The 11,990-nt window shown below is 37.8% G+C and overlaps 1 protein-coding gene across 1 annotated transcript; it reads right to left on the reverse strand.

The window, feature by feature from the left end:
* Positions 1 to 768: 768 nt before the first annotated feature.
* On the reverse strand, positions 769 to 10,533 carry TYMS (thymidylate synthetase). Its single transcript, XM_026670308.2, has 7 exons — positions 10,262 to 10,533; positions 8,779 to 8,852; positions 6,258 to 6,432; positions 4,134 to 4,235; positions 3,793 to 3,968; positions 2,008 to 2,079; positions 769 to 1,155 (listed from the first exon to the last, which is right to left on the reverse strand). The coding sequence occupies exons 1-7, from the start codon at positions 10,464 to 10,466 to the stop codon at positions 1,018 to 1,020; spliced, it is 942 nt and encodes a 313-aa protein (XP_026526093.1). The 5' UTR covers positions 10,467 to 10,533; the 3' UTR covers positions 769 to 1,017.
* Between the last annotated feature and the right edge of the window lie 1,457 nt (positions 10,534 to 11,990).

Here is an 11,990-nt window from a genome sequence, read left to right on the forward strand (position 1 = left end):
CGCAGCAGTCTTCTAACTCGCCTCCTGCAAGGCAAGCCTGCGCGATCCCGGTCGCTTTAGCAGCTGCCGCGCAAAGCAGCTGCGCTTCAAATTCAGTGGATAAAGGTGAGTATGGGAGCCCGGGCGGGCGGGCCCAACAGCAGAGCCAGCAGAGAACCAGTTCGGTCTCTACTGCTCATCGCTCCTACCAGCTCTCCAGAATTGGTCGAATACCACCACTGTGTTAGGGCAATGTCAAAAGACATCACAATATTCCAGCTTTCTTACTGCTCAAAATAAGTACAGAATTAGTTTCACTTTGCAGTTAAAATGCACCTGAGATTAAGGTGCTGCTAATCTGTAGCAAAAATGAAAATTCCCTGCAAATTGCAGGGAAATGCACAGAATTGTAAAGTTTGTGGCTTAACCAACAGACAGCTGATACTTTTAGAACCTGCCTTAATAATGCTCATCTGCTTCCACTGCTTGGAAAGAACAATGCAGCTTTTAGGTAGCGCAGAAGCTATTCAATCTTATCCCAAATCTTACAGCTTAGTCTTCTGCACAAGTATACAACGGGACAGCCCTGTAAAACCAACGATCTGGGTAGTTCTCTATTTTTTTTCCAGCCATTTTGGAAAACGTCAGTAAAATTAGTCTATTTCATTTTAAAGTTGCTGACTGTCTACTTCTCCAAGCTATGTTTGTTGATTTTATTATTATACGGTGCTTTCTGCTGGAACTTTGCCAGGTTAACTTGAAAAATGAGTGATGCAGTACATCTTTCCCTTAAGGTTTCAGCTAACATTTATTACAACACATATGATTTATTGCATAATTCCAAACTACAGAAACCCTTCATATTCTCTGTACATGATCCATATATAACAGTCTACTTCAAATTCAAGCTTCATATGAAAATGGAACAATTTTTTTTTAAAAAAAACTGCTTTTGACCTTTTGAGTGATGTGAATACAAACAATGCTTAAATGCATTAACTCCAGGCCGAACATTAAAACAGTTGCAGAAAAAGTTAATCAGACAGCCATTTCCATTTTAATGGCTGGGTGTGGATGATAGTCTTCTATCTCAAAGTCATCTGCTCTGAAGTCATTGATGTTTTCAACTTTACGAAGAATTTTGAGCTTAGGGAAAGGTCTTGGTTGTCTCTGAAGCTGAAATTTAAAAATATATTACATGTTATAGAGTTCAATTAAATGTTGACTTGATTGCTTATTGAAGATGCTTTTTATTAGTAATTTATATAAGTTGTGATTTAAAACAGTAAACAAACTGTTTTATAGGGTAACATAATATATAATTGTACCTGAAGAAGTACCAGTAGCAATTCAACAGCTGTAAAACTGCTACCCTATTAAATTGTAAGCCACTGCATTTTGCAACAACTGAAGGTTCCAAGTGGTTTTCAAAGGTAGGACAAAGACAGCACATTGTAATAAAGCAATCACAAAGTAATGGGGACATAAATGGAGCCAAACACTCCACCTGCTTTTCTCGCAGTAGCCATTAATCCAGGATACCCATAAAGCTACAGAAAGTCACAGACAAGTTTCTTCCAAGGTAGCACAACCCTTTCCAGAGGTAGAAAAGAGATCAACTTTTGTTTATTTTGACCCACCCAGATCCCAATAGCAATACAGAAGACTCACTGTATCTCCTGTCTGAACTAGGCTAGAGATAGAAAAATATTATCCATGTAATGATTATGCTAACATGTTATCTCTTCCAATTGCAGTGTTAAATAAGATAGGAAAATGCACCAAACTCTGCAGTAATCCAGCCCAACATTTCTGCCCAATACTGACAAAACTATCAATTCAGGAAGAAGCAAAACTAACTCCTAATCTTTGTAGATTTTCAGAGTGAATTGTTTTTCAAGCACTACTGACAGATTTAAAAGTTCTACTTCATCCAGGTCCTAATGGAAAAGAAGGAATATCAAATGCATCTAACGGTTTTAATGATATTAAAACAACAAAATGAGAGTAATCAACTGGTATAATTACCTGTATTTTCAAGGGTTCAATATGGTTTAAATATATATGAGCATCCCCTAATGTATGTATGAAGTCACCAGGCTATAAAAAAAAAGTATCATTTAGTGAAGAATAAACAGAAAAATAAATATGTTGCTAGACAAGTTTTTTTTTCCTGAATGTACTGATTGTCATTCTCTATACATCAGTTTGGTCATACTCTAAAACAGGCTTGTCGCCGCTTCTGCCCCCGCTGCTGCACCGAGCCTCCCAGTCCTCGCCTTCCAGTCCTGCCGCATCCAGCCGGGCCATTTGCAGGAGAGGTAGGCGTGAGGCGGGCGAGCTTTCTTCCCCCCACAAAATTTGGCCGGAAAATTAATAAAAATAAATAATTTTTAATAAATAATAAAAAATAATTTATTATTTATTATATAATTTTATTATATAATTATTTTATAATAATTTATTATATGTGCGGCCCAAACCAAATTTTCATCTTCTAATGTGGCCCAGGGAAGGTGAAAGGTTGGACACCCCTGCTCTAAAAGTTTATGTCTATGTTCTAACTTTTCTTTGAGAACCAAGGTTGCTTAGTCTTCCCTCATCCCTTTATCATATACAGCAGGGATGTTAAACTCGCCTCATCACGTGACGTATCGGGACTCTCTTCGCTAAACCAGGCGGGGCGGAGCCAGCATGTGACACATCCGGCCCACAGGCCGTGAGTTTCACACCCCTGATATACAGCATTAACCAGGGGAGGTACATTGGGATAGGAGAACTCCCGTCCAGGTGTTTATCTGACACATTGGGGGGGACGGGGGACGGACAGGATCATGCAATTCTCTCTTCAAGCTCTAAGTAGAAGTAGAAGTGTGATCATATTTTGTTCAATTCAAGTACAACTTTCTGAAACAGATCTCACCTGTTTGGGAAAAAAGAACAGTCTCATTCAATCCCTATTTTGTTCAAATATGTTCCATTTAGGGGACTTAATTCTGTACCAATAAGGTTCAACTCCTTAACTACTACAGATTCCTAGGACTGTGCATGTTCCTTTTTCTGAATCAAGTTTGAATGTTTGCGTGTGTATGGAGCAAGATGAATCCATAAATGTTCATTTTTTCCACCTCTACAATCCATCAATTTGTCATGTAGTTATTCTTGTTTATTTCAGTTATTGCAAGTACTGCAGTGAATTTTGCAGATAAGCAAAAAAAGTTTATAAGATATGTAATGTAATTCTGTCCTGTTATATAGATGTGTCAATACTGCCAACAAGGCTTTTTCCTCCCATACCGCCCATCTTTATACATCTCCATGAACTGGAAGCAAATTCCTTCTGCATCTCACCAGTACTTAAGCCTCAGCATAAAAATTCTTCAAACTGAGGCAAGTGCCAGACATTGAATACACTGTTAAGTAAATAGAATGATCGAGTCTATCACTAAAGCACAGAAACAATTTTCCATAAAGATTGGGAAGTACTCTGTACCCAATTATCCATAAATACATAATACAAAACTGTACCCCAATTACCATGTCTCTTACATTAAGCATAGGAAATTGAGTTCAAATGGCTGTACAATTTTCTCATGCTGGCTAATGTTTTTCAAGTAGAAATACTAGAACATTTGCTGGTGCTGTTAAGCTCTCACTCTTCAGAGTAGTATAAAGTGCTGCCAGAATTTACCTCTCCCATTGTCTGTTTGAAAATATTGGTAAAGTTCCACTCCTTGGCAAACTGTGTTCACCCTAAGATTTGTTTATGTTTTTCCTTACTTCCCATGATAATAGTTTAAAAGATAAGGATACCTTCAGGCCTGTAACATGGGCAATCATTGAAGTAAGAAGTGAGTAACTAGCTATGTTGAAAGGTACACCCAGTCCCATGTCTCCAGAACGCTGATACAACTGACAAGAGAGTTCACCATTTAAAATGTAAAACTGGCAGAGAGCATGGCATGGAGGTAAAGCCATTGCAGAGAGATCTGAAAAAAAAAACAAAAAAACAAATTTTGAAAAAGAATAAATAGCCCAAGAGAATGTTCATGCAACTATCCTGGATAGCTTTGTTTTCTAAGATTATTTTTTCCTAACAAGAGTTATCATGGACAACTACAATCTTTAATGACTCAGCATTAATCATAATATACCTTTAGGATTCCAGGCACACATTATAATTCTTCTGTCATCTGGATTGTTTCTGATTGTATCAATTACTTGCTGTAGTTGGTCTACTCCTTGTCCTGTATAATCTACAAAAAAGTGAAGCCAAGCTTATTTGTAATACTTTTCAATACAAGAACTAATCTCACTCTTAACAGTTGTTTAGCTCAGTGATCGCCAACTGGTGGGCCGTGAGAAAATTTTGGTGGGCCACAGAGAAATCTCACCCCAAGAGCATTCCCCCAAAGCAATTAATCCAGGCTGTGCAGAAACACAAGTGCCTGTGCTGCCCACATGGCCTGTGGGAACTTTCTCCGCCCACTCACTCCTTACCCGGTAAACTTGCCTGCTAAATTTCTATTTTTCCTTTTTCCGACCACGATCAGTTCTCTGTGCTGGGAGATTTAGATTAGCTAGGAAGCAGAAATTGGATTTCTTCCTTTCCAGCTAGTCTTTAGATCTTCAGCTCTGCTTTTAAGTACAGCCGGACCTCCCTTAGGACTGAAGGTTTGCTTGCAAGCAAATTCAGTGCAGACTCACGGCAAGCAAATTTGAGAGACTGAGCTAGCCGATGGCAGATAGATAGATAGATCATTGAATGATTCTGTGAGCAACTCAATCTGCCTGCTTTGCCTGATTTTGGGTAAAAGTTGCTCTTTTTTTATAAAAAATTCAATATTTACATGCATGGTGTGTTGTGAGTTAATTTTGTGAGTTTGCTTGCTAGCAAATTTTATGAGTTTGCTTGTGAGCAAATTTTATGTGACAGAGTGAGGTAGCCAGTGGCAGATAGATAGATCTCTGAATGAATCTGTGATTCTGTGAGCAACTCAATCTGCCTGCCCACTTTACCTGATTTTGGATAAGTTGTTCTTTTTTTAAATAAAAAATTCAGTATTTATATAAATATTTATATTTACATATAAGCCATGCCCAGCCGGTCACATGACCACCAAGCCACACCCACAAATTAGGCCACACCCACAGAACCAGTTAGTGGTCCCTGGGATCTAAAATTATGAGTTTGGTGGTCCCTGAGGTCCAAAAGGTTGGTGACCCCTGGTTTAGCTCATTTATTATGAGATTGTTCCACTAAAGACTTATTATGAGATTGTTCCACTACTTAAGAATCACAAGTTCCTTCTGGAAATGTCTACTAAATAAACCAAATAAGAAGCATCAGTCATCAGCACAAATGTAACAGGGGCTGGAAAACAGAATACAAAATATATTTTTATGATGTCATCTGATTAAAAGGCAGAAATGTAAGCCATTTAATAACTAGTGATAGCATAAATCCATTTTAATTCTAGGGGGAATTTGAGCTATTTATTAAAACTCCTACTCCATATTGATCAAAGTACTTATTAACAGTAGATGTAAACAGTAGTTTACTCTAGTTTAAATGGGACAGTACCAACAATACATATATGTATTATTTACATAACAACTGACATGAAAATTAACTTTTAAAAATTACTTCCAATAACGAATTATTCAAATCTTGAAACAGAAATTTGCTTAATACATAACACGAAGATGTTATTTTATAGAGTTGATTCTAAACACATGTTTGGGACACATAAATAGGAAAAACCTCTCAGCAACTCTTTAAAGCAGTTGTGTCTTTTCATGTCCCCATGTACTTTAAATATAGGTCCTCATTTACTGACCATTTTAGTACGGTTCCAAGTTACAATACTAAAAAAAAATTTTTTTACAGCCTGCATATTACCTTCATAGCATTAGTATGTGTTGTCCTGCCTGACCTGTATTTTTCCTTCCCCACCCTCACAAACATAGATTGGAGACAAAACGTTTGCAAGAAAGTCAGCTATTTGTGTAGCAACCCACAGCTCCACGTCCACTGCTTGCAATCATATTGCTTTTGATGTATACAAGAGAGTAAGCAGCCACTCAAGCATTCCAAGCAGCAGAGTGGTTAGAAGGCAAACAAAAGCCAAAAAGAAACTGCTTCATTTAATTGTAGCCAGTCCTATTAGGGTAGTTAAATAAAGATTACCTGTACATTTTTGGAATCAAGCCAGTTTATCTTATAGTCTATTTTTATGGATACTTGAAACTGAAAACAAATATTCAGCCATGTTTACCTGTATTCATATCTTTGTAGTCAGCTCCAAAATGTCTCCACTGGAAGCCATAAATAGGACCTAGGTCTCCTTCCTCTCTAGAAAAAAATCCTTGTTTGTCTAAGAATTGCCGAGAACCATTGGCATCCCAAATCTTAACTCCCTTAGCAGAAAGCTCTTTTGCATTTGTAGAACCCTGTGGGTAATGAAAAAGAAATCATTTATCAGCAGTCAGCATAAACTCTTGAGACTTCTTGTAATTTTTTAAATTGTAGATACTTCCAAACACTTGGGGAAGAAAACATCTCCCAGCATTGATAAGATTATACGGCCTATAGGTCAGAGATCCTCAGACTGGTCTTGTGGTGTAAGAGTCATAACCTCACTCTGAACATCAAAAAGACCAAAGAATTGATTATAGACTTCAAAAGATGCAAAGCAGAGCCTCTCCCACTATATATCAATGGAGATTGTGTGGAAAGAGTTCATAGTTTTAAATTTCTAGGAACTCGTATTTCCGACCTTACTTGGTTGGTCCACACTATGGCCCCTGCAAAGAAGGCCCAACAGCGCCTGCACTTTCTGAGGATGCTGAAAAAGAGTGGTTTGGGTGAGAAGTTGCTGGTTACTTTTTACCGGTCTACCATCGAGAGCATTTTGGCATACTGTGTAACGATGTGGTATGCTGGATGCTCTGCAGTGGATAAGATGCTCCAGAGTTATAAACACAGCACAAAAAAAAATAATAATCAGTTACTCTCTTTCTTCTTTGGAAGAGATTGCGAAAACCAGACTCCTCTCTAGAACACTAAAAATCTCCAGACCGTTCTTATCCTGGACATTCATATTTTGATCTGTTACCATCAGGGAGGCGTTATAGGTGTCTTAAAATGAGGACTAATAGATTGAAAAAGTTTTTTTTTTCCAAGGCAGTAATTGTCTTGAATCAAATAGTGCATTTGTGATCTAGTCCTATTATTATAATTATTTTAATTTTTAAAACTGTAGTGTGATTGTGATGTGGTGTTTGGGGCTATGTGCTAGAGTAGTTTTCAAATTTCATTGTATTTGTGGAATGCAATGACAATAAAGGTATTGTATTCTATTCTAATTGCTGCTAATGACAATTCAGTAAAGCAGTAAATATTCAGAATACCAGTTTCAATACTCAGATTGTCTAATATGACTTTCTATCATATATATGTTCCATTTTTACAGGTGCTTATAAATATTTCTATAAACAAGAAACACTTCAGTGGTTGTGAAGCTACAAAGTACATTTCCTTGACAGATCAATTTTATATTTTTCTTATTATACAAAGTTTACTGGATTTCTCCAAAATATGATTTTGCTTGTTACTTTGTATGCATTATATTTTCTAATTCTCTTATTTTACTATTTTAGGAATATTTTGTTAAAATAACACCTATAATAATTTTAATATTACAGGCAAAAAAATTAAAACTGGTTTGAAATAAAAATAGGAAAATATTTTGGTACACCTTATATTCAAAATATTTAGCAAGATTCAATATATTACTTTAATCCAAATTTTTAATAGTACTAGAATGCATTCATAGGTAATAGATTTTAATTAGACTACCCCTAAATTTGTTTCAGGCTCCAGTGAAATCTTCAGAGAACAATGGGTAGCATTTGAAGAATATTCCTCTTTAGCAATCTTTAAAAGACTCCAGCCTGGTTAATTATTTTGATTGATTGATAAGCAAAATGGATAGTCCCATTGTTTGCCAGCACTTAAAACTCACAAACCTCTTGCATGAAAACCACAGAACATGGCTTCCATGCAAACAGCAGTCATCTAGAGCGCATGTGGGCAATATCCTGTTTTCTCCTTAACCAGAGAGGTTCCAAGGAACTGGTCCTTGGAATAGGTTTCTTGGTTCTCTGCTTTAGTTGTTGACATTTCACAAAATTGTCTTCAGTTCACCAGACCTCGCCTAGAAGTCTGAAATATATTTCTCTTTTGGAGATGAGACATGCATGTATCATATTTTAAAGAATTACCCTGGTAGACATGATACTTATCTGTCACTTCTTTCCAACCAAGACTCCAATGTATTCTTTTCAGGTTGCCCATTTTTGTGCCTCTATTTCTTGTTTGTTCCACAAGATTAGCTTTACTCTTGGTGATCTCCGTTGATTTGTATTATTATATTTAACATATGCCTATTTTTTAAATTTAATAGTTTTAGATGTTATGTACTGCTATATAGTGGCGTATTTTTGTCTAAAAGCTATAACAGAAATTTGTTGTTGATTATGTTGAATAATTAGCTCCATGTTTCTACCACCCCTTTGGTGATTTGTAGGCTGTTACATCTTGCCCAGAACTCTTCTATCCAAATCTCTGCAGGCTTGCAGTAGAAAACTAACATGCCTCATCTCTATCCTCTCTGAATAATTTATTGCTGAATTAATATTGAACTATTATTTGTGCTTATAATAAATCTCAAACCTTTCTATTTATTTCAATGGGTCTAATCAAAATTTGACTGAAACCATTACTATGCATTATACCTTGATAAACCAAAGTAGTTCTTCAAGTACTCCTTTCCAGAATACTCTTTTAGTTGTTAACAATGGAAAATCATCTGAAAGTCAAAAAAAATTAAGAGATATTGGGTTATATTCTGCACATTTTCTAAAGTGAATTAGTACATCATTTGGAGCCATTAAACATAATTCAGATAAATATTTAATCAGTTCGTCATATCAAAATACTAGCATTTAGTATTCAGACTTTTGGTTTTTTAATCAAAGGACAGGAGAAGTGCTTCCAGACTTGCAAGATTCTGCTATTGTAAACTTACAATAAAGATACTGTCAGTACTTATGACTTTAGTATCTTGTTTGCACTACCTCAAAAAGCTGTCAATCATGAAAGCTGGAGCCCTTGCCACTGGGTGACCTTGAGCCAGCCACTATCCTAGCCCAGACTATCTTACAGGGCTGCTTCTTGTAAGGAAAGCACAGGTAGTCCTCGACTTAAAACAGTTCCCTAGTAAATGTTACAACGGAACTGAAAAAAGTGACTTATGACCGCTTTTCTGGGGTCGTGTGATCCTTTTTGTGATCTTTTGACAAGCAAAGTCAATGGAGAAGCCAAATTCACCTAACAGCCTTGTTACCAATAATTGCTGGGATTCACCTAACAAATGGGGCAAAATTCACTTAACTGTCTTGCTTAACAACATAAATTTTGGGCTCAATTGTGGTCCTAAGTCGGATTACCTTTATAAGCACTTCCTTAAACCGTATATTCCTTAAACTGTATATTCGACCAAGAAAAAAAAAAAAAGGCTAGCTATAAATCCAATAAATACATAACTGAAACAAATTTTGGGGGTACCACTTGGGGAAAAAAATCACCTGCTTTATCCATGGTTCCTGTTTTGAGACAAGTTAGTGCTTGAGACAAATTATGCGTTAGTGACACTTTAGTGCTCCTCAGCAACGAATTTTGGACCTAATGGGTTCGTGCCTAATTAGGCAGAACCGGAGTTACGAATTGAAATTGGATATGGAAATCTGGAGACCGAGATGGGGGTCGGTCTCAAAATCTTCTGGTGTCTCCTCCGGCTTCATCTCTATTTCTTTCTTGCTCAGATTATAAAAGGGCCAGGGGCTTCCTTTTTAATGTGCATTGTTCTTTTATTTATTAGAATTCAGGGGTCTCCAACCTTGGCGACTTTAAGCCTGGTGGACTTCAACTCCCAGAATTCCCCAGCCAGCAAACTGGCTGGGGAATTCTGGGAGTTGAAGTCCACCAGGCTTAAAGTCGCCAAGGTTGGAGACCCCCTGTATTACATTATCCTCCGAGGCGAATTCGGTGTCCTTTAAAGTCTCCCGAGAAGGGACTAGACGATTTCACCATTTCTGAGGCTCCAAGACCAGCGCCAAGGCGGCAGAAACGGCAACGGTTTCCCACCCACCCCCGAATTCCTCAAAAGAAAACCCCAGGCGGACGGAGCCGAAGGTGGGGCGGGGGGCTAAACTTCACCTCGGAGGTTGTACCGCGCCTGCAGCCCGAAGATGGACAGCGTCCCTGTCCCGGTCCGATCTTCCTTTTTGTGTCCGAAGCGCAGGATCTGCTCGACCTGCTGGAGATACTGGATCTCTCCGTGACATGGGGAAGAGCTGGAGGCGGCGCGGGTCTTTTCCTGGGGGAGCTCGGGGCTTTCCTGCACGCTCAGCTCGGCCGGCATCGCGAGGCAGCAAACAGGCTTCTTCTCGGCGCGGCTTTCTTGGCGGGACCGAAATTCTAACGTTAAACTTGGCGCGTTCCCCGCCCATCTTCCGGTAAGCCAATCGGAGGAAGCCAAGGAGTGCGTTTGCCCCGAGCCTGGATTGTTATTGGCTGATCGTCAGGGTTCGAGTCCCACCTACTGTTGTGAGTAGAGTTTGAGTGAAATGTGCTTCCTCTCCATTCCCATTTTGGAGGAGGAAGAGGAGTGGGGAAGGGGGGGGCAGTATGAGGAAGGTCTCAGCCGGAGGCGAGCGCCTTGTTTGCTCTTTTTTTTTAAACAAATCAAACTAACAAATATAGCAAAATATTGTTTTCCAGAATATCCCAATTGACTCAAGTTACTGACTGCATTTTCAGGCTATAAGATTTATGGCAGCTGCTTGCGTTTCGGCTATTTTAATTCTCAACCATTCTAAAGTGGCTTATACTTTTACAAGGCTAAAACGTAAAGGTTGTGGTTTTCATTCCAGGTCTGAATCTGCTCGTTGCAAACTACAAACTTACTTATTTTCTAGTTTACTTTATTGTCATTGTACCTCGTACAACGAAATTAAATACACAATCTTCACATTCTATACATTGAATTAAAAACCCCTGATACTGCATTAATATTGCACTATACAGTAGAATTCAATAGAGTTACTGCCCTGCTATTTAAAAAATATTTTAAAAATAAATATTTTAAATAATATTTATTTTAAAAAACAGCAGGGCCACTGACAATCTAATTTTCATTGCACTTAGGGAAGCAATTGAGGACCTGTATACTGCACGAGTCAAAAATAGGGCTGTGAAAATATTTACAGACCCCTCACATCCCAGACATAAACTGTTTCAACTCCTTCCATCAAAACGACTAGACACAAGAACAGTTTTTCCCCTGAAAGCCATCACTCTGCTAAAGAAATAATTCCCTCAACACTGTTCAACTATTTACAAAGTGTACACTACTATTACTGTTAATCTTCTCACCACTCCTTATCACCCATCCCCTCCCACTTGACTGTTTCCTAGTATGATTTGATTATTGATTGTACCCTATGACTATCATTAAGTGTTGTACGTTATGATTCTTGATTCTTAACGAATGTACCTTTTCTTTATGTATACTGAGAGTATTTACACCAAGACAAATTCCTTGTGTGTCCAATCACACTTGGCCAATAAAGTATTCTATTCTGTTCTATTCTATTCTATTTTATTCTATTCTATTCTATAAAGTACACATGAAATTGATCTTCTGACACAGTATCACCATTGTATATTTGTCATTAAGATGCTTTTCACATGATCTAGAAGAATAATACAGTAATAGAAGTTTGTGTCATGGCTCGGCTCAGATATTGCTACTTAACTGTTACTTTGTCCTTTTTAAATTACATTTTCCATCTTTTGAGGAGGGGTGGACAGTATATTGATTAAGTTCTTAAGTTCACTATGCCCTCACCGCCATTATAAATAATACTGGTTGCATTCCAAAATA

The sequence above is a fragment of the Notechis scutatus genome, chromosome 3 (assembly GCF_049901735.1).
Source record: "Notechis scutatus isolate UNSWTSFEM ecotype Mainland chromosome 3, rNotScu1.2, whole genome shotgun sequence".
Lineage (NCBI taxonomy): Eukaryota > Metazoa > Chordata > Lepidosauria > Squamata > Elapidae > Notechis > Notechis scutatus.

Excerpts from the sequence above, each read along its gene's own strand:
- TYMS (XM_026670308.2), bottom strand. The coding sequence starts at position 10,466 with ATGCCGGCCGAGCTGAGCGTGCAGGAAAGCCCCGAGCTCCCCCAGGAA. Across the intron at positions 4,236-6,257 it reads CTACAAAGATATGAATACAG|ATTATACAGGACAAGGAGTA; the intron begins GTAAACATGGCT and ends ACTTTTTTGTAG. Across the intron at positions 1,156-2,007 it reads TTGAACCCTTGAAAATACAG|CTTCAGAGACAACCAAGACC; the intron begins GTAATTATACCA and ends TTTAAATTTCAG.